At 40.2% G+C, this 25,908-nt stretch overlaps 1 protein-coding gene and 1 long non-coding RNA gene across 4 annotated transcripts in view; both read left to right on the plus strand.

Moving 5' to 3' along the window:
- Window positions 1-15,438, plus strand: part of LOC135091623 (uncharacterized) — a 74,509-nt gene extending 59,071 nt beyond the window's left edge. For both annotated transcript variants that reach the window (XM_063989390.1, XM_063989391.1), the window contains exons 11-14: window positions 5,554-5,726; window positions 6,076-6,217; window positions 6,658-10,696; window positions 14,195-15,438. In XM_063989390.1, the coding sequence (XP_063845460.1) occupies window positions 5,554-5,726; window positions 6,076-6,217; window positions 6,658-9,238 (2,896 nt within the window). In that variant the 3' untranslated portion in view covers window positions 9,239-10,696; window positions 14,195-15,438. The remainder of the gene's footprint in view (window positions 1-5,553; window positions 5,727-6,075; window positions 6,218-6,657; window positions 10,697-14,194) is intronic.
- Window positions 15,439-15,596: 158 nt separating this feature from the next.
- Window positions 15,597-25,908, plus strand: part of LOC135091628 (uncharacterized) — a 28,665-nt gene continuing 18,353 nt past the window's right edge. For both annotated transcript variants that reach the window (XR_010262577.1, XR_010262578.1), the window contains exon 1: window positions 15,597-16,638. This is a non-coding gene — a long non-coding RNA (uncharacterized LOC135091628). The remainder of the gene's footprint in view (window positions 16,639-25,908) is intronic.

Here is a 25,908-nt window from a genome sequence, read left to right on the forward strand (position 1 = left end):
TGGAAAAGTGCAGGATGTTATCATGAATGTAGGAGTAAATAGGAAAAGAAGTTTGGTTTAGAAGATCATTGATGAATAATAGGAAGAGAATGGGTGACAAAATCCCTAAAATAGTGTTTTTATCCTCACATCTGGTGTGATGCAGCACTACCTGTTAATTACTACCATCACATCAAAACTGCATGTGTGTGATTCTCTCTCTCTCTCTCTCTCTCTCTCTCTCTCTCTCTCTCTCTCTCTCTCTCTCTCTCTCTCTCTCTCTCTCTCTCTCTCTCTCTCTCTCTCTCTCTCTCTCTCTCTCTCTCTCTCACACACACACACACACACACACACACACACACACACACACACACACACACACACACACACACACACACACACACACACACACACACACACACACACACACACACACACACACACACACACACACACACACACACACACACACACACACACACACACACACACACACACACACACACACACACACACACACACACACACACACACACACACACACACACACACACACACACACACACACACACACACACACACACACACACACACACACACACACACACACACACACACACACACACACACACACACACACACACACACACACACACACACACACACACACACACACACACACACACACACACACACACACACACACACACACACACACACACACACACACACACACACACACACACACACACACACACACACACACACACACACACACACACACACACACACACACACACACACACACACACACACACACACACACACACACACACACACACACACACACACACACACACACACACACACACACACACACACACACACACACACACACACACACACACACACACACACACACACACACACACACACACACACACACACACACACACACACACACACACACACACACACACACACACACACACACACACACACACACACACACACACACACACACACACACACACACACACACACACACACACACACACACACACACACACACACACACACACACACACACACACACACACACACACACACACACACACACACACACACACACACACACACACACACACACACACACACACACACACACACACACACACACACACACACACACACACACACACACACACACACACACACACACACACACACACACACACACACACACACACACACACACACACACACACACACACACACACACACACACACACACACACACACACACACACACACACACACACACACACACACACACACACACACACACACACACACACACACACACTTTCTTTCCCATTCCCGCTCTCCTTACCTGACCTGCTTTTCTCCCTCCATCCATACATTCATTCATTCATTCATTCATTCATTCATTCATTCATTCATTCATTCATCCATCCATCCATCCATCCATCCATCCATCCATCCATCCATCCATCTATCCATCTATGCATCCATCCATCCATCCCAGAAAACAAAAAAACTTATATGTGTATATCTTACTGGTGTAATTTGAAGAATGAAGTGTTCCTAAGAGTTGAGCAAAAGAAAAAAAACAATCAGTTACTGGCTTAAGTGAAAAAGTTAATGAAGAAATAAATACTTTTGCTAAGACACTCTCAAGATCACAAAATCAAGATAACACACACACAAAAAAAAAAAAAACATTGAGGAGGATTCCTATCCATTAAGATCTTTGGGGTTGCACCACCTAGCTAACTAATTAAATGTTACAGATCCTGGAGTGCTGATCTCTCTCTATGTTGAGTGAAAGTCCATGCAGTTCCTTGGGCAGGTCAGGGTCTACGTGTCTGGTGAGCTGACCACACTACCACGTGGACTCGCTAGTAGTGAAGATGCTGTGGGAGGAGTGGTGATTGCATCAGGGAAGGCCCACAGGTAGCCCTGATGGTTCCCCACAGTCTTTTGGTGTCTATATCATCGCAGGGGTCACCTTGCTTCCCTGCAGGATGACCCGGCTTCACCTTGTCCCACTGCTTGTCCCTCCTGGTCCACCTGGTCCCTCATTAACATTGTTGTATCTCATAGCAGGCACTTATACTTAAACACACACACAGTGCTATAGCCTTTTAATATGCAAGAAAATACCCTTCACCACAGAATGTATTCACAATTAACAGTTCACTCCAAAGTATCCACTTCTGCACTGCAACGAAACGTAGGGATGGGCATGGTGAGGCAGCAGTCTGGTAAACAGTGATACGTCAGACTTGAGTTGAAGTCGATCCAATACATTGGTACCCAGTGCGGAAGCAGGCAGCACAGGGTGAGGCTAACTGTAACCGAGGTGTGGCGAGGCAAGTCAGGAGAGGAGAGAAGAGGAGAGGCACAGCCTAAGCTGCAGTGTGTAGGTAGTTGGGGGTTGCCTGCTGCCACAGTTCCACCTCCCTATGTATCCTGATTTGGCTGTAGTGACGTGGCCTCCTTGCGGTGGTGCTTAATGGAGCCAAGAGGGAGCTTTGTAATGGTGACTTGCTTCGAAGCTTTGGGGCACCAAAATACTCCCCCTCTTGAGCAAATCTACTTGGTAGCATGTCGATCTGTGAAAAATGTGGTCACAAGAAGGCGCAGTGATTAATGATGCATACCTCTGGTGGTTGAGAACCTCCCACTCCTGGTTGTTGTTCTTTGTCATAGAAATTCTGGGGAAGCTAATTCATCATCACTTGTCATCTCTGAGTAATTTTGAGAATTAGGAGGATTGGGGATGTAAATGTAACCAGGAGTTTGTGGATATTGAGATTGAGTGGTAGGCAAGGTGTGATGAGAGAGATAAGGAAGTGGTTGTGGTGCCTTATTGTGAAGGACACGTCTAGGAGAGAAATCACGTGGTATCCTAGCAGGTTTTAGTTAATCCACTGAGATATTTTCCTGATTGCTTCCCCGACTCACGATAAAATACTTTTTATGCCTTGAAATAATCTTTCAGGGACTGTCATAAGGGCAGTCAAGGGGACGGCGTCTGGCGTCGTGTCGTATCCACATGTACTCTGCTTCCTGCAGATCCCGTGGGATGTAAGACTCTTGTTTTGTAAGCTGGCGAGGTGGAGTAGGGAACATCTTTGAAGTGATCTGACAGAGAGAGTCCAGAAATGCGTACTTGTCATTACTATCCTCTTTGTTCATTGTTGCAGAGAACTGCCCTGTTAAGCGTGGGGTCTGGCTGAAGGTAAGTTCTGCTGGACTTGCTTGCAAATCTTCCTTAGTTGTGGTATGAAGGGTGAGCATCACAAGCAGTAAAAAGTCATCCCAATGGTATGGGTGAGGTTGAGTTTCAGGGCATCCTTGAGGTGGCGGTGAAAATGTTCAATTATAATGTTAGCTTGTGGATGGTAAGCAGTCATGTGATTATGAGTTGTGTCTAGAAACAACATCAGCTCCTGCCATAGGTGGGATTCAAACTGGGCACCACAGTCAATGATGACTGTTAGGTGCGCCAAAGTGAGAGACCCATCCTGAGAGAAATGCTGAAGCTGTCAATTCTGCAGAGATGTCAGACATTGGAGTTGCTGTAGTCCATCTGGTGAAACGATCAGTGCAAGTTAGCAAATACTTGTGTCCTCTAGACAGAGGCCAAGGACCTAGAATATCCACATGGACCATCTGAAACCTACATACATCTTGGTAAAGGATAGGGTTGCAATGGAGCTTTCACATGACGATGAACCTTTGATGCCTGACAGGAGATACATTGCTGGGTCCAGGAGTGAATGTCTGCGCAAATCCGAGGCTACACCACAGACCGAGTTAAGAGTCATTGCATGGCTTTGACTCCAGGATGACTCAGGTTGTGAAAGTGGTTGGAAATTGTCAATGAGATCTTGGAATGAACGGTCTTGCTTCTCCTCCCGACATATCACACCACAACTGAAGGGATGTACCAGGAACCTGGAAGGAATGAAGCTGTAAAGACATGGGATTTCTTATAAACTCAGCAAGCTCGTCGTCAGTCTCTTGCACGATAGCGATTTGTTGGTACTCAAGCAGCAGGTATTGAGACATGGTAGCGATGGAGCGTGAGAGAACATTGGCCACAGGATTCTCGACTCCCTTATGTGACGAATGTCATTTGTGAATTCAAAAGAGATATATGAGAGCTATCACTGCACTCTTGGAGTGTAGGTGTCTGAAGGGCATGTCATAGCAAATGTTAAGGGTTTATGATCACCATAAGCATCACAAGTAGTAAAGAATCAGCCCAACAGTACGGGTGAGGTTGAGTTTTCAGGGCATCTTTGAGGTGGTGAAGAAAACGTTCAACCATACCGTTAGCTTGTGGACGGTAAGCTATAGCCCTTTAATGTGCAAGAAAATACCCTTCACCACAGAACGTATTCACAAAATCCATTTACTCCAAAGTATCCGCTTCTGCACTGCAATGAGACTTGGGGATGTGTGTGGTGAGGCAGTAGTCTGGTGAACAGCGGCACATCACACTTGAGTTGTAGTTGATCCAACGCGTTGGTACCCAGCTTGGAAGCAGGCACCACAGGGTGAGACTAACTGAGGCATGGAGAGGCAAGTCAAGGAGTGGCACAGCCTAAGCTGCAGTGTGTAGGTAACCGGGGGTCACTTGCTACCACAGTTCCACCTCCTTATATATCCTCTGCTGATGTGGCTGCAGTGATGTGGCCTCCTTGCGGTGGTGCATTATGGAGCCAAAACAGAGCTTTATGGTGCTGACTTGCTTCGAAGCTTCAGGGCACCACAACAGAACCTACAGGGAATGTTGTGTGTCACCTTTCTGTTGGTCACTCCTAAGGGGCGTGTAGTCACTACAATGTGGTCACACTCATCGTTCCTGCCTTTTCTGGACATCTGGAGTGAAGTTCTTGGGAAAAGCAGAGTGTACTTCTTTACTTGCTGCGTGTCAGAGCCTAAGAGAGCAAAAATAGTGGCATGGCTACCAGCTTGGTGTGCATTTGTCTGGCGGCTGCTGATTGGCCTCAGATCACTACTTAGTCCTCTAAGGATCTGCCTGTTCCCTATTTGCTTTTCCTAAATCTAATTAATATCCTCCTCTGCCTAGTTTAGCATCATTATTGCACAATAATCATATTTCAAGGAGTTCTCTGGCCATCCTGAGTGAAATGTCCTGTAGCATACACTATTCAAAACAAGGTGAGTGGGGTGCTCTTGAGAGATTTTCATATAGTATAAAGTCCCCCTCTATATATAAAAAATTGTAATACATTTGTAACAGAAATGTCATAGAAGAAATGTGTCGTAGAATTTGTTATACAGGTAAGTAATATTGTACAGTAATATTTTTGTACCAGTGTCCAGTAAATGATAAAACTTCAGACATGCAGTATCCAGACAAATACAAGTCACAGACATGCCATGTACAAATTATGATGGGTATTGGCGGGATCACTGAAACGGTCCTTAGCATATTCACTTATAGCTTATTGTTTTACTTGTTTACTAGTAACAAAAATGCATAGTAAAGTTAACTGTAGCTCCCCTGTGCAGATGTTGGTCCTGCTTGGCCTGCAGAAACACCAGGAATAGGATACATAGACTGTCTATGATGGTGGTGCCTCTGTGGAAACATTTTGTGTGGAAGGAACCTCCAGCCACCCTGCCCTTGGAGCAGGCCAGGGTCCTCTTCCATCATGTGTTTGCTGCTTTCATATTTAACTACAGTGAGTATTGGCTGTGTTGTGGTTACTGCAGGACTGTCACCGTCCTATCACCCACCACTTGCAGGTTACAGGAGACAGTGGTGTTACCAGTGTGTGGCACTTGTATCGTGGTGGTGGTGGTGATTGATGAGTTTCTTGTGAAAGAGGTGATGTTGGTGAAGATAGTGATGGTGAAGGGTTGTGATGATAGTGATTTGCTTGTGGTGGAGGTGGTGTCAGTAAAGATGTTGATGGTAGTGATGAGTTGTGGTGAGCTGTTTATGAGATCTTTCTGAGGTGATGTTGGTGAAGATGTTAGTGATAATGGTGGTGATGAGTTCTGATGCTAATGAGTTTCTTTTGTTACCAGGTGAGGAGTACGTGAGTCACTCCCTGTCTGTCCTGCAGGAGAGTGGTCACTTGCAGCTGAGGGAAGAGCTGATGAGCCTCATAAACTTCCCAGGAGCTTTCCTGGGGCACTTTAGCCTGCTTGCCAAGAAACGCAGAAAAAAGTAATGCTACATCTTTTGCATTCTTGATTGATAAGAAAACAGAAGACAGTGGTAATTTGAATAAATATCATGATTCTCTGTTTTATTTCTATACTCTGCTATGATGTTACAAAGGGATTCATGTCGTGCCACCTTTAAAGCAAATTTGTCTTCATTTATCTCATGGTCTCTCTTAATTTCTCGCCTTATTTTTGCTTTTTGATTTCCTGTGCTCTTACATTTCCTCTATTCCTTTGTATTCACTGTGTCTTGTTGACTCCTTTCTTTATTCAGTACTTTTGTCATCCTTCTGCCCCTTTTTTTATTACATGTTCTGTTTGTTCCTTTCTTCATGACCCAGTTTCCTCTTAAAAACACACTTGAAGTTGACAAAAGCTGACTGAAGGAGAATATGAAGCCCACCTTTGAAGTAGTGGCATAAATATTTCCTTTTATTTCAGAGTGGAAGGCATCTCACTAAGGTCTCTGAACCGAGCTGCATCCCAGTATAAGAAGGCCATCCAGCAGAGGCAAAAGAGAGCACAGAACACCTCTAAGGCCGCAACTATTACTTCATTTAAGGACATCGACCAGGAGACTCAAAAAGATGGACCATTTGACTCAGAGAAAGATTTTTGTGATCATACCGAATCTAATGACAAAGTAGATGGAAAACGGGGTTCCATTGAAGGTAATAAAGATAAAGGAAGAGGGAAGCAGAATGAAGTTCAAGAGAAAGCCAAGTCAGTGGAGCAACAGTGTGATGAAACAGATATAGAAAAACAGATGGAATCAACCCAAGAAGAAAGGGAATCAGAGGAACAAGTGCTCAATATTATTGGTCAAGGAAAACAGGAGGAAGCAACTTCAGAAAGCTTGGAAATTGACGTAGGTAGTGTCTTCAATCAAGATGACTCTCAAAGCTCTCTTGATATCCTTACAGCAGGCCAGAGGGAGAGGTTCTGTGACTCCTCCCCTGATGAGTCTGCACCTGTCAGTCAGTCTGGCCAAGGATTCTTTTTAACACAAACAAGAGAAACTGATGAGTTTTTGCTGTCACCAGACAACAAAGAGCCAGGAAGTCCAGAACATGCAGATATAAAAGAGATTAGCCAGGATGAGTTGAAAGAACTGGATTTGGGGGATCTTGGCCGTTACCTGGTCGTCAAACTGGTAGAGCTACATTACAGCGAGTTCTTTAAAAATGAACAAAATTCTTCAGAGCTACATAACTGGCACTCAGACGAAACTTTAGACAGATTATTGGAATCAATGTCAGTGTACCAAGGCCCCGAGGAGAGTTCCATTGCCACCACCGAAGAGGAAAAAGGGAGGCAAAGGCACGGACAATCAGGCACATGCAGTTCTGTTACCGTCACCCGAAAAAAAACAAGGGGCACTACAAGACGTTCCCGGGTGGCCCATTATCCTGCGTCATGGTTTGAAGGCTTTTCCCTCCCAGCCATTGGCAATAACACTGCCAGCAAGAGAAAAGACACTGATGGTCATCAGACAAGATTTAAAATTCCAGCTGTGCTGCCCAGTGCTCCAGTAACAAAGAAAACGTCAAGGAGAAGTAAGAAAGTGTTGGGAGACTCTGAGAATGTTTTGAAGAATAACAACCATCACTCTGTTGGAGCAGATTCTCAGTATGCCACTCAAGCTGCTTCATTAATGTCATGTGATAGAAATGACACAACCAATCTTAAAACAAAAAAACAATGCTCAAAAAGAAGAAGGATCAGTTTTAGAGTCCCAGTAATGGATTGGATTAAAGATGTACCACTCACTTATGAGAATAGACAGTCTAAGACAGAAGCATTAGAAAGAGACATCACACCAGTACCATCAGGCACGTGCAGTTCTGTTACTGTCACCCAAAAAAACACAAGGGACACTACAAGACGTTCCCGGGTGGCCCATTATCCTGCGTCATGGTTTGAAGGCTTGCCCCTCCCAGCCTTTGGCAACAACACTGCCAGCAAGAGCAAAGACACTGATGGTCATCAGACAAGATTTAAAATTGCAGAAGCTGTGCTGCCCAGTGCTCCAGTAACAAAGAAAACGTCAAGGAAAAGTAAGGTGTTGGGAGACTCTGAGAATGTTTTGAAGAATAACAATCATCACTCTGTTGGAGCAGATTCTCAGTATGCCACTCAAGCTGATTGGTTGAAGGATCTGTCACTCCCTGAAGTAAGTGGAGAAACTGTTTCATTAATGTCATGTGATAGAAATGACACATCCAATCTTAAAAAAAAAAAACAATGGATTAAAGATTTACCACTCACTCATGAGAATAGACAGTCTAAGACAGAAGCATTAGAAAGAGACGTCACACCAGTACCATCAGGCACGTGCAGTTCTGTTACTGTCACTCGAAAAAACACAAGGGGCACTACAAGACGTTCCTGGGTGGCCCATTATCCTGCGTCATGGTTTGAAGGCTTGCCTCTCCCAGCCATTGGCAGTAACACCGCCAGCAAGAGCAAAGACACTGATGGTCATCAGACAAGATTTAAAATTCCAGCTGTGCTGCCCAGTGCTCCAGTAACAAAGAAAACGTCAAGGAAAACTAAGGTGTTGGGAGACGCTGAGAATGTTTTGAAGAATAATAATCATCACTCTGTTGGAGCAGATTCTTGGTATGCCACTCAAGCTGATTTTTTGAAGGATCTGCCACTCCCTGAAGTAAGTGGAGAAACTGTTTCATTAATGTCATGTGACAGAAATGACACATCCAATCTTAAAACAAAAAAACAATGCTCAAAAAAAAGAAGGGTCAGTTTAAGAGTCCCAGTAATGGATTGGATTAAAGATGTACCACTCACTTATGAGAATAGACAGTTTAAGACAGAAGCATTGTTAGAAAGAGACATCAAACCAGTACCCAAAACCAAGGATCCCACACTCACAATCAGCAAGCACCAATTCAAGAGTGAAAGACAAAAAACCTTAATGAAATGGACTGAAGGTCTCCCATTTGATACTGAAAAGATACTGGCTGGCTTACAGAAATCACTTCATGAAGACAACACATCATAGATGAACAAAATAGCTTTAAGTACCAATCAGTGTGTGAACAAGATAGCTTAAGTACCAATCAATGTGTGAACAAGATAGCTTAAGTACCAATCAATCTGTGGACAAGATAGCTTAAGTACCAATCAATGTGTGGACAAGATAGCTTAAGTACCAATCAGTCTGAATACAGGATAGCTTTAAGTACCAATCAATCTGTGGACAAGATATCTTTAAGTACCAATCAATGTGTGGACAAGATAGCTTAAGTACTAATCAGTCTAAGGACAAGGTAGCTTAAAGTACCCATCAATCTGTGGACGAGATAGTTTTAAGTACCAGTCTGTGGACAAGATAGCTTTAAGTACCAATCAGTGGACAAGATAGCTTTAAGTACCAATCAGTCTGTGGACAAGACAACTTTAAATACCAATCAATCTGTGGACAAGATAGCTTCAAGTACCAGTCTGTGGACAAGACAGCTTTAAGTACCAGTCAATCTGTGGACAAGACAGCTTTAAGTACCAGTCAATCTGTGGACAAGATAGCTTTAAGTACCAATCAGTCTGTGGAAGAGGAAAATAATGAAGACCAAAGTGTGACAGATCCACCATGTGTGAATGATTTGTTGTACAATAGTGAAGAAGGGGACATCACCTCATTAAAAAAAAACAAATTGATCAGGGGAATGAAGCTCCATCAAGGAAGTGTACAAGAGCAGACAGGAAATCAAACACTGACATTACTAGTGAGAGACAGAAATCAGACAATAAAAGAGAGGCTGACAGAGTTGAGAAAATAAGGAAACTTAAGAGAAAAAGAAAAGTTCAGATGAAAGCCCATGTCACAGTAAAGTAACAGACTCTAGCCCTGCTGCAACTCAAGAAGAAAGTGTTAGAGGCAGCATCTTGTTTGTCAGGAAACACATTCAAACCACAGAGAGTGAAGATATTGGTGGAAGTGTCAGAGATGGTGAATGTGAAAAAGGCAAGAGAGTTCTTAGGAAAGAGAAAAAGCAAACACAGACCAAGAGGGGAATGAGGGAGGGAGTAGTGGCATGAACCAAAGAAACAATATCAGGCATGAGGAGTATGAAGAAAAAGCAGTTATTTTAGTGTGAATGAGGAGGACCCAGAATTCAAAGCAAGCAAGCATCAGAAAGACAGTCCTTATAAGGGAGAAAAAGTTTGGAATTCTAGTTCAGACTTGACCGTGATGATCTCAGAACCCAGACAAGCAGGAGTTGGCTTGACATGGTGGGAGGCATAGCAAGAGACAGAAGGTGAAGCAGCAGACTCAGCAGTGAGTGTAGCACATCAGATCAGAACTTAAGCATCACCATCTGCAACCAAGTACAGAGGCTCAGCAACATCCAAATCACTCTGTGCTGCACCCCTGGGAGTGATGGCACCAGCTCCATGAATAAAGGGATTAAAGTGGAGGTCCAGTTTTTCGACCAGCATTCTGTGACTGGAGGTGGAGGTGAGCTGCATTTACCTAGTTGTATTGTACAGGGTCCGAGCTAAAGCTCATTTGTCATGTCTCCAAATCTACAGTTATCCAACTTCTCTTTAGTTTTGCCCTCACTAACATCTGTAACCATCTCCTCTCTTAAACTATTCCAGAGATCAATGCTTCAATGTGGGAAACTATTTTTCTTGATGTCACAGACATTTACTCTTCCTAATCTGTTTTGTATGTCCTCTCATACATCTTCCTTCATCCATGTGCATCTCCAAAATTTGTCTGTCTACCTTTTCCGTACAGTTTATTAATTGTAATTGTTATCAAGTTTCCTGCTCTTTCTTCTCTCCCATTGTTATTAATTTCATTTTTTCCAATCACTCTTCGTAAGTCTTTTCCTTCAATTCTGGCACCATCTTCATTGCTGTCCTTTGTATTCTTTCTACTTTCTTCTTCCTACATGGAGACCATACAACTGTAGCGTCCTCCAACTTGGGATGTATCGTGGTTGTAATTTTTTTTATTATTATTATTATTATTATTATTATTATTATTATTATTTATTTTTTTTTTCATTTATTTATTTATTTATTTATTTAATTCATTCATTCATTTATTTATTTGTCAATTTATTTTATTTTATTTTATTTTATTTTATTTTATTTTATTTTATTTTATTTTATTTATTTATTTTTATTTTTTTTATCATATCCATGTCCATGTAGGTGAAAGTCATTCTAATATTACTTAACATCCTAAGTTGAGCCAAACATCCCACTTCTACGTTTCTCTAGTGACAGTGTGTCCTGAATAATCGCCTCCAAATCCTTTTCTTTATTACTTTTCATAATTGTATCTTCACCCATTAGATAGTTCCATGTAGGCCTTGAATATTTTTCTATTTCCAACACATGACATTTCTTAAAATTAAATTCAATTTTCCACTTTAGACTCCAAAAACAGATTTTACCTAAATCTCTCTGTAGCTTCTTACAACCCTCCTGGCTCTTTGTAGCTCTTAATAATAACTTTGCATCATCAGCAAACAAATTAATGTAGCTATTTAATATGGTGCAAATAAATTAATGTAGCTATTCAATCCTTTCTGCATATCATTTATGTAAATGTGAAACATAATTGGTGCTAATACAGATCCTTGTGGTACTCCACTTGTTACCACACTCCATCTTGAAATATTATATCTGATTATTGTCCTCATTTGTCTGTCCTTCAAATAGTCTTGCATCCAACTTAATATTTTACCTTTTAATCTTCCTACATTTTCCAGTTTCTACAGTAGGCTCATGTTGAACCCTGTCAAATGATATATATATATATATATATATATATATATATATATATATATATATATATATATATATATATATATATATATATATATATATATATATATATATATATATATATATATATATAGACACACACACATCCAGATATACAGCCTCCATCCATCCATCTCTTTCTTGCACCACATGTATTACTATAGTATAAAAGCTCAGCAGATTTGTAACACATAACCTTTTTTTGTCTAAATTCAAATGGTTTATCTGTAATTACCTCATTTTCTTCCAAATACTGCATCCATTTGTTTCTGATCACAATTTTGCAGAGTTTACCTATGATGTTAGTTAATGATATTAGCCTATAGTTTAGTGGCTCCATTTTGTCACCTTTATAGATAGGCATTATTTTAGCTCTTTTCAATTCTTTAGGCACTCTCCTACTTTCAGTGAACTATTTACCACGTTCCAGATTAACTCCATCATTTGGTCTCTACATTTTTTCAGTACCCACCCTGACACACCATCTGGTCCCACTGCTCTTCTAACATCCAAGTCACTCAACAAATTGCAGATTTCATACTTTTCACCTTAATATCATGTAATCCTTCATTTGACACTCCATCTAGGTGCTACAAAATCTGCTTCTTTTTTTTAAATACAAATTTAAAATTGATTCATAATTTCTCTCATCTCATCATCTTCATATGTTCTTCCGTCTCTTTTTAATTTAATACTATCTCTGTTTCATTCTACCATTTATGTATCTATAGAAAAGCTTAGCTCCTTTACATTTGTTCATTATATTCTTTTTCAAATTTCCTTTCCTCTTCTCTTCATCTCCTAAGATGTTAATTTCTTGCTTTTTTTTATATTCTTCTCTATTTCCCTCATCCAACCTTCCATGACTTGTCCTTGTCCTTTTTGGCCTTCACTCATTGGGCATTACACCAGCTATGCCTGCTCATTTTCACTTTGTACATTGATACACATTTAAACACTCCCTTAAACACTCCCTGATTTTTTCTTTCTACTTCCTTGTCTTTGAACAACTTCTCCCTTTTAATACTTCCATAAATTTAAAAAAAAATTTCAAAATCTGCCTTTGCATAGTACTGTAGTCTACCGTTTCTGTATTCTTTCCTATCCCTTGTTTTTATTCCTTCTGATTTAACTTCTGTTACAGTATGATAACTTCTTTATGGGGGCAGTTACTTCATATATGGCCTGCATTCCTGATAAATACCGAGTCAAACATTGAAAGCTGCTCTTTTCCTCTGTATCATCTAGCTTCTAAAAGTATTCACCATTGCTAATTGCATTATCTCTTCACCCCACAAATCTACACCCTCCCCTATTTCCAACTCCTCCCAATTGAATTCTTGCAATTAAAGTCACCCATAAGCAACACCTTACATGTTTTTCTGATCAAATCATCCAAGCATTTTTACACTTCTTGCATATCCTTATGCTCATTTGTCTTCCATGCATTTGTCTTGGGTGGTGTATATATATATATATATATATATATATATATATATATATATATATATATATATATATATATATATATATATATATATATATATGTATATATATATATATATATATATATGTATATATATATATATGTATATATATATATATATATATATATATATATATATATATATATATATATATATATATATATATATATATATATATATATATATATATATGTGTGTGTGTGTGTGTGTGTGTGTGTGTGTGTGTGTGTGTGTGTGTGTGACAGTAATACTCTTCTTTTTCCTTTCACCATCTTTAGTTAAAATGCTCAAAACTTCTGCCATCCCATCACTGTATCCCACTTCTTCAGCAAAGATGTCATTCTTCACCAATATTAACACTTCTCCCTGCCTTTATCTTTTCTGTCTCCTCCAAATATTGTATCCTTGCTCTGCAAGTTTGATTTTGTATTTCCTCTTTAAATTTGGTCTTAGTTAAACATACAATATCCAGCTTGTTATTCCTTAAAATATCCCTTAGTTTCAATATACTTGATACAGGTCCATCTATATTTGTGTACATAAACTTTCAGTATATTACATTCCTTCTCAATCTTACTATATTCCCTCTATTGTTACTCCTCTTCTCTGGCATTCTTCAACCACCACTTTCTTATTTTTAGATCCACAATTTTCCATAGAAATTCTTTAACTGTGCATGCCCGTAGCTGGCCGGGATGACTCTGGTGACCTGAGGCAAAGCATGGAGTCACCAAAGGGCTCCACCCCACACAGGAGTCCACCAAGTGCCAGAAAATGGAAGCACTTTGAGGATGATTCATTGTAAGGGTGAGGCTGCTTATATTATTATTGCTGTAATTTTACTTGTGCACGAGCAGTGCTTATATAAGAGAAAGTGAATTTTTCCCCCTTCCTTACCTCTTTCTAGGATGCACCTTATCATTCTGGATTCAAAGGATGTGATGTTACAGCCTTATTTGATTTATTTTACAATTTTTGGTCTGCACATCCTTGCATTCCTTTTCATATACTGTCTGATTATTGTGTGTAATTACAATTAGTGCATTCATAACTATTGCATAGACCTTCATATTATGTGCAAGTTGTTAACTATGAAAAAACTTCAGTGAAAGCAAACATTTAACATTTTAGTTTTGGGATCTCAGTTTGGCAGCACCAGTGAGTCACTGCTTTGTTTTCATCAAGTAAATTATCACGCTGGGCACCACTGGGCATCTCAGCCTCCACCTGCCCGGCTGTCCTGCTGTGCTGGCATTCACCTGCCATCCACTTGTGGTGATGATGGTGTTGCCTTGCATTACTTCTCAATTGTGGTGGTGTTCTTTTTGCCATCAATACACCCCAGTTTGTTTGCCATTTTTGAACTTTTGAATCACTGACATTTTTTTCAGGTTTCATGTTCTCAAATCTTCCAGTGCATTAGAAATTCTGTTCTCCACAAGTGCAGCAAAATTCATCTGCATCAATTAAAGTTTTGTGGTTTTAACTTTTTCCTCATGAGAGTTTTATGTTTGGTGAGTTTTAGTAGTTCATGAAGCAAGTGTTCTCATTGTATGTGCAGTGGGAGGAGTCAGGGATGTGCCTCCTCCTTTGTGATGCTTCTGTGTGCCAAGGTGTTCTCACATCAACCTTAGGGCATGTGAGTGTTGTACCTGAGTATTGAGGAGGGAAGAGTCAAGGATGTGTGATTGTGCTTCTGCCATTATGTCTAAGTTCCACAAATATTTATTTACTTTTGAAGAGATGTGGGGTGAAGAAAGGATTTGTGTTATGGTAGAGGTGAACAAGTGTGACATCTTCAAATGATGTGGCTGCATGGAGAGAAGAGGAAGGGAAGTGATTGGGAGGAGAAAGGTGGTCTGGATGCTGTGGCTGAGAGGAATCTGCATTGAATGTGGGGGGTTTTGAAATACCTGATATATATATATATATATATATATATATATATATATATATATATATATATATATATATATATATATATATATATATATATATATATATATATATATATATATATATATATATATATATATAAGATAATGTGTGTGTGTGTGTGTGTGTGTGTGTGTGTGTGTGTGTGTGTGTTTGGACGAAGATAACAGGAAGCTTCTCCCTCGTGGTTGTCACCGTGCAATTCGTAAGCGGGTTTTAGAGTACATGCGTTATTCTGTAGTTTTGATCAGTGTTCAATTGAACTTTATAATTTTATTTTTGTTATTACTTATACTCAGTTACTGTACCATATAGTTCCTTAGTAGGTCTCAGAGTAGATTATAGTTAATTTTGGTAATAAAGTCCCCAAGTGGGTTTCAGAGTAGATTATATTTAATTTTGGCAATAAAGTCCCCAAGCAGGCTTCAGAGTATATTTAATTTTGATCAGTGTTGAAGTGAATTTGGTTATTTTACTTTTAGTATTATTGATAAGTATGTACAATTTTATATTAAGTTACTGTACCATACAGTTTCTTGGTAGGTTTCAGAGTGCATTGCCATATTAAATTTTGGTCACTAAGTGAATTTGTTCATTTTATTTTTTTTATTATTGATGATTATGTACACATATATATCTAATTACTGTACCTTTAAGTGCGAATATAATTGTAAATAATATCCTCGCAAAATATGTGTTTTGATATGATACCTCGGAGTAAATATATTGAAGGTTTATATTTGTAAACCAACTTTATTGTGTTATCTCCAAAGAAGGGAATTAAAAGTTGTGTGTGTCTCAGCGAGATAATTACCAGTACACAACACCATGTAGAGGATGAGAGGTAAAAAAAAAAAAGTGCAAGATGCAAGTGCGTGAGGATGTGATGTGAACGCCGCGTGAGGGAAACCGAGTGAGAAGCCAGGGGGCGGAGGCGTCTTTTAACCAGTGTGCGCGTGACAGGCGGAGGAGACGTGTCGCAGCGGCTCACGGGAAGGCTTCTATGGGTGACTGTGCCGGAAAATAATGGTATTGTGGAGTGTGATTAGTGAAACTGTGACTTTAAACTACTAGAGATCATACATATCAGGACGACTTTATTGAATTCAGGGATTCAAGTGAATACCGGCAGTATTCTTGAAAGTGTAAAGAACGAAAAGTTAAGAAGTGTCTCCTTGTACCATCAGTTGAAAAGGTAGGACCCTCTCACTTGTCAGGAAAGTTATGTGTGTGTGAGGGGTAGGTACTCGCATGGCTCACCGTTATGTGTGTGTGCTGGTAGGTGAAGATGATCGGTGTCTCCACGGCTGGTGTAAATAATGCCCAGTCCATCACGGCAGAGCTCCACCACTCGCTTGACGTGGCTCCAATTCTTAAACGTCTGTTAGGATTCTTCGCAAAACCGCAGAGGTGATTAGTGAGGTTATCTTGAGTGTCTTTCCCATTAGTGATGTAAAAGTACCCTGAAGACTAACAATCTCCTCCAAACACTGAAAAGTTCTTGAGGTGAGATGAAACGTTTCTGAACATGGGCCTGAAAGATGACTGGAGGGAGGTGGCGTGTCGTGTGCCAGGTCACGATGTGCCTATTGTACTGTTCATTTCCAATCGGCAGTTAAGGTTGCGAATGGTTCTGTTTCCTGCATGCCAAATTGCGTACCGTTTTGTTAGCTTTTGAGATCTGACTCACCTACGGTCTTGTGAATTATGTGGTGGACTTCATCGTCTGGACCAAACTCAAACATTTTCAGTGTCTTGCCTCGACTGCTTTTTGATAAGTTTTGGTCTTGTGGAAGTTACTGAAATTTTGAAGGATGTTTTCATGGTTCCAGTGATAGTTTAAGAGGCACTAATAAAGTGTATTGGGATTTGCAAGATTATTTTCTTCTTTCCCTCCTTATTTCAACCAGATGGCACCACTGCTATCACATCTATCTCTAAAGCAGAACTCTTCGCTCAAACCTTTGCTAAAAACTCTACCTTGGACGATTCTGGGTTTGTTCCTTTCTCTTCTCCACCCTCTGACTACTTCATGCCACCTATTAAAATTCTTCGCAATGATGTTTTCCATGCCCTCGCTGGCCTAAACCCTCGGAAGGCTTATGGACCTGATAGGGTCCCTCCTATTGTTCTCCGAAACTGTGCCTCCGTGCTTGCACCTTGCCTAGTCAAACTCTTTCAGCTCTGTCTGTCAACATTTACCTTTCCTTCTTGCTAGAAGTTTGCCTACATTCAACCTGTTCCTAAAAAGGGTGACCGTTCTAATCCCTCAAACTACCGTCCTATTGCCTTAATTTCCTGCCTATCTAAAGTTTTTGAATCTATCCTCAACAGTAAGATTCTTAAACATCTATCACTTCACAACCTACTATCCGATCGCCAGTATGGGTTCCGTCAAGGCCGCTCTACTAGTGATCTGGCTTTCCTTACTGAATTTTGGTCATCCTCTTTTAGAGATTTTGGTGAAACTTTTGCTGTTGCCTTGGATATATCAGAAGCTTTTGATAGAGTCTGGCACAAAGCTTTGATATCCAAACTACCCTCCTACGGCTTCTATCCTTCTCTCTGTAACTTCATCTCAAGATTCCTTTCTGACCGTTCTATTGCTGCTGTGGTAGACGGTCACTGTTCTTCTCCTAAATCTATTAACAGTGGTGTTCCTCAGGGTTCTGTCTTGTCATCTTATTATTCATTAATGATCTTCTTAAACAAACTTCTTGTCCTATCCACTCCTACACTGATGATACCACCCTGCACTTTTCCACGTCTTTTCATAGACGTCCAACGTCAGGAAGTAAACATTTCACGTAGGGAATCCATATAACGCCTGACTTCTGATCTTTCAAAAATTTCTGATTGGGGCAGAGCAAACTTGGTATTGTTCAAAAACTCAATTTCTCCATTTATCAACTCGACACAACCTTCCAGACAACCATCCCGTCTTCTTTAATGACACTCAACTGTCCCCCTCTTCTACGCTGAACATCCTCGGTCTGTCCTTTTCTTATAATCTGAACTGGAAACTTCACATCTCATCTCTAGCTAAAACAGCTTCTATGTAGTTAGGTGTTCTGAGACGTCTCCGCCAGTTTTTCTCACCCCCCAGCTGCTAACTCTGTACAAGGGCCTTATCTGTCCATATATTGAGTATGCTTCACATGTCTGGGGGGTTCACTCATACCGCTCTTCTAGACAGGGTGGAATCAAAAGCTTTTCGTCTCATCAACTCCTCTCCTCTAACTGACTGTCTTCAGCCTCTCTCATCGCAGCAATGTTGCATCTCTAGCTGTCTTCTGCCGCTATTTTCATGCTAACTGCTCTTCTGATCTTGCTAACTGCATGCCTCCCCTCCTCCCGCGGCCTCGCTGCACAAGACTTTCTTCTTTCTCTCACCGCTATTCTGTCCACCTCTCTAATGTAAGAGTTAACCAATATTCTCAATCATTCATCCCTTTCTCTGGTAAACTCTGGAACTCCTTGCCTGCTTCTGTTTTTCCACCTTCCTATGACTTGAATTCCTTCAAGAGGGAGGTTTCAAGACACTTACCTTCTATTTTTGACTACGGCTTTAGATCCTTTTATGGGACTGGCATCTTAGTGGGCTTCTTTTTTATTGGATTTTTGTTGCCCTTGGCCAGTGTCCCTCCTACATAAAAAAAAAAAAATGTAACTTTAATGATAGTTAGAGACCCTAACTCTAATAAAAGGTATTGAGGATTGCAAAGGGGTTTCCAATGGCAGTTGGAAGGAAGGGAAGGGAGGGTTAAGTGTTGTTTTCATGATTCTAGTGAGTTCAACAAATTCTGATGAAAGTTACTTGGAGCTTTCAAGTCCTTTTTCTTAATTGTAACAGTTTAACAGACTAGTGCAGGGATTTTCAACTTTTGCTCCATCATTAACCCCTGTATTTCTCTATTTGTCCCCTTACATCTTACTGAAGAGGATTGACTGACACTCTCCCTTTCTCCCCATTCTCCCCCTCACACACACACACACACACACACACACACATTTTTTAGCACTAACTCTCTCTCTCTCATTTTACAAAATGAAATCTAATTGAATTAAGATATTATAGCAAACTCATATCAACTGGAAGCTATTGGAATATTCTAGCCTGTATTCATGATTATAGTGTTAGTATAATAGTCTCCAAAGGAAGCTATTAGGATTTATTAGGGTGTATTCATTAGTCCGGTAAGTAATTGGAGTTTTCAAGGATATTTTGACGATTCTAGGGATGATTGAACAAATTTTCCGCACCATCAATACAGAAAAAAGAACAGCTTTGCAAACCAGGCAAATTATCTCTGTGGTCTAATGAAAGAGAGAGAGAGAGAGAGAGAGAGAGAGAGAGAGAGAGAGAGAGAGAGAGAGAGAGAGAGACTTAAAATAGCATGGCAGATGGAGGTGGTAGGAAGACATTGGTACTAGATTGGAGGATGGGGATGATGGTGGTGGTGGTGGTGGTGGTGGTGGTGAAAATATTGTTACCGGGAAAAGGAGGAGAGTAGACGAAAGAACTAGAAAGACAGCGAAGAGAGGAGAGTTATAAAGGGCTGAGGAGAGTCATGAAGGGGTGAAGCTGGGAGATGGGGATGAACAACAGGTAGTCCAGAGGTGTTTGAGTGAATAGTCAAGGGAGGCTGGGGTGCGAGTGGTGAGGAATGGGATGGCGGGGGTTTTGGTTTCCGAAGCCATCATGAGCGAGGCGTAAACCAGAGCGTGGCGATCTCTCTCTCTCTCTCTCTCTCTCACTAAGAAATTTAAACACATCAAACATTTATTCGATTAAACAACATAAACAACTCTAACAACAACAACATCAACAGTAATAACAATAACATCAAGAAAAATACTGTAATAGTAATAACAATGTTCATAGTAATGGTTCAGTCACACGGCTATAGGAAGAACATGCAATAAGAAAGGTAACAGCCTGAAATGTGCGTTAGATCAAGTATATCCTCAAGTCAAGGTTTGCTAAAGTCTGTTTATGTATCTGGGTCTGGAGGTGAACCGGTTCGAGCGCCCTATGTAAGTTTGTGTGGTTGGTAACTACTTGTTAATATTCTCTCTCTCTCTCTCTCTCTCTCTCTCTCTCTCTCTCTCTCTCTCTCTCTCTCTCTCTCTCTCTCTCTCTCTCTTCTGCTACTGCTACGTAATAATGATAATAATAATGGCAATGATGTCAATAGTAATAATAATAATGATAACAACAACAACAACAACAACAACAACAACAATAATAATGATAATAATAATAATAATTGTCTTACTACAACTACTACTTTCCTTTTTCCTTCCTTCCTTCCTTCCTTCCATACTTCATTCATTCATTCATTGCTCCCATTCTTTTCTTTTTTTCCCTTGTATTTCCTACCCCACTCCCTTACGTGCTATGAGTTAAGGAATTCTGTACTCTCTCTCTCTCTCTCTCTCTCTCTCTCTCTCTCTCTCTCTCTCTCTCTCTCTCTCTCTCTCTCTCTCTCTCTCTCTCTCTCTGGGGACTTTCTACATGTGTGGCGCGTTACAGTTCATCCTTTCCGGTCATCCATTGAATGAGGTGGAGTGTGGGGAAAGAAAATGCGTGATGAGGCATAGCTAGAGAGAGAGAGAGAGAGAGAGAGAGAGAGAGAGAGAGAGAGAGAGAGAGAGAGAGAGAGAGAGAGAGAGAGAGTATAAAATTGCAGCTCACTGTATGGAAGAAAAAAAAAGGGAATAAATATTAGCTTTTTCATTGGATATGCAACAATTCCCAACAATAAAGGCAATGATTTTTTTTTTTTTCATAAGCATTGACAAGATAGACAAGATAGAAAAATGGGAATTATAAGAATAGATTTAGCAATTTCTAATCAGTATAATGTTCGGAGGTGGCTGGAGAGCAAGATGAAATGTCACAGAGTGGTTAGTAATTAGAAAAAAAAAAACATGCTAAATGACTGGGAAAGGGTTAAACAGAGAGAGAGAGAGAGAGAGAGAGAGAGAGAGAGAGAGAGAGAGAGAGATTTATAGGTGTGTCAGTACAGTAATGCAAGACAAGACAGTTTTATTAGTGTTTCTTCCTTGTGTCCACCTTATGGTTAAACTTTCCTTTTTCCTTTTGCTGGAGTGACAAGCAGAAGTAGTTTTTTTTTTTTCTCTCCCTCCAATGATGAATGGAGGAGGAGGAGGAGGAGGAGAAGGTGGAGGTGTTTTATTTTCGAGTAGAAAGTGTGTCTGCGGTTTCTTCTCCTTTGTTTTTACTTTGTTGACTGTTTTTATACAGTGTTTACTTGTTTGTTCATTTTCACTCGAGGATTTTGTTTTTGTGGTGAGAATGAATGAACGTTGCGTGAGAGAGAGAGAGAGAGAGAGAGAGAGAGAGAGAGAATTCCCGTCACGCGCGTTCTCGTATTAATAACTTCCGGGTCATCTTGGTCCATTTTCCATGATTTACTTTCCTTCTCTCTCTCTCTCTCTCTTTCTCCTCTCTCTCTCTCTCTCTCTCTCTCTCTCTCTCTCTCTCTCTCTCTCTCTCTCTCTCTCTCTCTCTCTTTCAATACAGCCAACAAAGACCAGCCGACCCACACAAGACAAGACCCTTTAGATACTCTTTTACTGACCACCTCCCATTTTCATCCATACATTTACCGAACCTCTTCTTGGAAGTATTTCATGTCTCTTACTAAAGACAATAACTTGAAACACTGTTGCGCCGCATCGCCACTACATTCAAGCTACACTTCAAGCTTCGCAGTTTTTAATGAAGTTTTTGTGGTTGTAGTGATAGATTGAGCAGTTTTCTCTATTATTAACAGGATAAACATTCTTCCCAGAACTCAGCTAATCATCTCTGTGGGGTTTGAAAATTGTCAAGGTGAGAGAGCAAAGCGCTTCACAGTGTGGGCCTAAGTTTGTTCTACTCATCCACAACTTTAACTGTAAATAAGGGTTCTACACGTACACACACACACACACACACACACACACACACACACACACACACACACACACAGTTACTCCATTTTCTTTTTTTTTTTGTTCTTCAAACATTTATCAGTTAATTGCGTATCTTAAGCATCTCTCTACTATAGTTGTTTCTCTCCTTTCTTTCATCTGTTTCGTCAGTTTATACACCCGCATCACCTCCCAGCAATGTCGTCACCGGGGCCAGACTTCGTACACACCAGAGTTTCCCCCTCTCTCTGATAATCGTTTTGCTCAATAGACCCTGAAAATAACGTGTTTGATGTGCTTTCTTCTGCAAGATGTTTGTGGTAGTGTTACTCATAAAAGTTGGATTATTTTATGTTGTAACGTGGAACTTGTGGTCTAGGGGAGCTTTGTTGTAATGTTTAGTAAATATTGTTTTCTTGGACATGCTAGTCCACGAGTGTTGTGACTCATTATGTCTGAGTGGCTTTGTGCGGCGCCTAACTGACTGACGGTGAGTGTGGATTTACGGGAGTTTTGTTGCAATGTTTTATCATCTTTCATACGAGTGTTAAGGAGATGTTTGTAATTGCTTTGTTTTTATATTGTGGAGACTCGTGGTCTGTGCGGGTTGTCGGGGATGTTTTTAGTGAACAATGCTTTATTCTTCTCTTGGACTGGTCGCGTTAAGAGGTGATGCTACTGGGAGAAGGTAGATTATTTCTTTTTAAAGAAAATGGTTGAAACTTGTTTTTTTGTGGGGCCTTGTAATGTTTTGTAAATGTAAGCTATGTATTTTTATTTTTATTTATGTATTTATTTATTTATTTTATTTATTTATTTATTTATTTATGTATTTATTTTTTTGTTTTTGTTTCTGGTTATTGATGAAGGTTGTGTATAATGGATTATTATGTGTGTGTGTAATAATAATAATAATAATAATATCAGGTTTATTTATCAAGAGGCAGCAGACAATACAGTGATAGTGGCTGAAGGGGTCTTGATTTACATGGTATACATATTTACATATATATATGGTATATATACTTACATGGCAGCAGCTTCACCGCTTTTACAGTGTGGACATGATTGAACTGCATACGATATAATTTTTTGGCAGAAGCTGCACCATTTACATAGCTTCACCACTTTCATAGTGTGGACATGATTGAACTGCATACGATATACATCTTTGGCAGGAGCTTCGCCACAGAATAACAAACACCTACTGGGGGATCGAACATGGGACCTTCCGCCTCCCAGTCAGGAGCGCTACCCGTTACGCCACGATGGTGTGTGTGTGTGTGTGTGTGTGTTTATGTAGGATGGGCACCGGCCAAGGGCAACAAAACTGCGAAAAAAAAAAAAAAAGAAAGGCTCACTGAGGTGCCGGTCCCCGAACATTATTGAAAGCGTTAGTCAAAAATTGAAGGACAAGTGTCTTGAAACCTCCCTCTTGAAACAGTTCAAGTCATAGGAAGGTGGAGTTCCAGAGTTTACCAGAGAAAGGGATGAATGACTGAGAATACTGGTTAACTCTTGCAATAGAGAGGTGGACAGAATGGGGGTGAGAGAAAGAAGAAAGTCTTGTACAGCGAGGTCGCGGGAGGAGGGGAGGCATGCAGTTACAGAGATCAGAAGAGCCGTTGGCATGAAAATAGTGGAAGGTAGCGAGAGATGCAACATTGCGGCGATGAGAAAGAGGCTGAAGACAGTCACTTAGAGGAAAGGAATTGATAAGACGAAAAGCTTTTGATTCCACCCTGTCTAAAAGACCGGCATGAGTGAACCCCTCCCCCTCTTTACATGTGAAGCATACCCCATACATGGAGGAATAAGGCCCTTGTACAGAGTTAGCAGCTGGAAGGATGAGAAAAACTGGCAGAGACGGCTTAGAATACCTAACTTCATAAAAGCTGTTTTAGCTAGAAATGAGATGTAAAGTTTCCAGTTTAGATTATAGGTAAGGAAAGAACGAGGATGCTCAGTGTAGAAGAGGGGGACAGTTGAGTGTCATTGAAGAAGAGGGGATAGTTGTTTGGAAGGTTGTATCGAGTTGATAGATGGAGGAATTGAGTTTTGAGGTATTGAACAATACCAAGTTTGCTCTGCCCCAATCAGAAATTTTAGAGAGATCAGAAATCAGACGTTCTGTGGCTTCCCTGTGTGAACTGTTTACCTCCTGAAGGGTTGGACGTCTATGAAAAGACGTGGAAAAGTGCAGGGTGGTATCATCATCGTAGGAGTGGATAGGACAAGAAGTTTGGTTTAGAAGATCATTGATGAATAATAAGAAGAGAGTGGGTGACAGGACAGAACCCTGAGGAACACCACTGATTATAGATTTAGGAGGAGAACAGTGACTGTCTACCACAGCAGCAATAGAACGGTCAGAAAGGAATCTTGAGATGAAGTTACAGAGAGATGGATAGAAACTGTAGGAGGATAGTTTGGAAATCAAAGCTTTGTGCCAGACTCTATCAAAAGCTTTTGATATGTCTAAAGCAACAGCAAAATTTCACCAAAATCTCTAAAAGAGGATGACCAAGACTCGGCAAGGAAAGCCAGAAGATCACCAGTAGAGCGGCCTTGACGGAACCCATACTGGCGATCAGTTAAAAGGTTGTGAAGTGATAGATGTTTAAGAATCTTCCTGTTGAGGATAGATTCAAAAAAACTTTAGATAGGCAGGAAATTAAAGCAATAGGACGGTAGTTTGAGGGATTAGAACGGTCACCCTTTTTAGGAACAGGTTGAATGTAGGCAAACTTCTAGCAAGAAGGAAAGGTAAATGTTGACAGACAGAGCTGAAAGAGTTTGACTAGGCAAGGTGCAAGCACTGAGCCACAGTTTCGGAGAACAATAGGAGGGACCCCATCAGGTCCATAAGCCTTCCGAGGGTTTAGGCCAGCGAGGGCATGGAAAACATCATTGTGTAAGAATTTTAATGGGTACCATGAAGTAGTCAGAGGGTGAAGGGAGAGAAAGAAACAATCCCTGAATCATCCAAGGTGCAGGTTTTAGCAAAGGTTTGAGCGAAGAGTTCAGTGTGTGTATTATATATATATATATATATATATATATATATATATATAATATATATATATATATATATATATATATATATATATATATATATATATATATATATATATAAATATATATATATATATATATATATATATATATATATATATATATATATATATATATATATATATATATATATATATATAATGTGTGCGTATGTGTGTGTGTGTGTGTGTGTGTATGTGTGTGTGTGTATGTGTGTGTGTGTATGTGTGTGTGTGTGTGTGTGTGTGTGTGTGTGTGTGTGTGTGTGTGTGGGATTACATACACACTTAGAAATGTTCTGTGAGAATCTTTTGTAAATATATGTATATTTCTTTGCTCTTTCTCTTATAATCCTTTAATTTTATGTTTGGAAGTTCTGATGGAACGTCCACCAAATTTTTCCTTTCTCTCTCTCTCTCTCTCTCTCTCTCTCTCTCTCTCTCTCTCTCTCTCTCTCTCTCTCTCTCTC

Source organism: Scylla paramamosain, chromosome 38 (assembly GCF_035594125.1).
Source record: "Scylla paramamosain isolate STU-SP2022 chromosome 38, ASM3559412v1, whole genome shotgun sequence".
NCBI classification, from domain to species: Eukaryota; Metazoa; Arthropoda; class Malacostraca; order Decapoda; family Portunidae; genus Scylla; species Scylla paramamosain.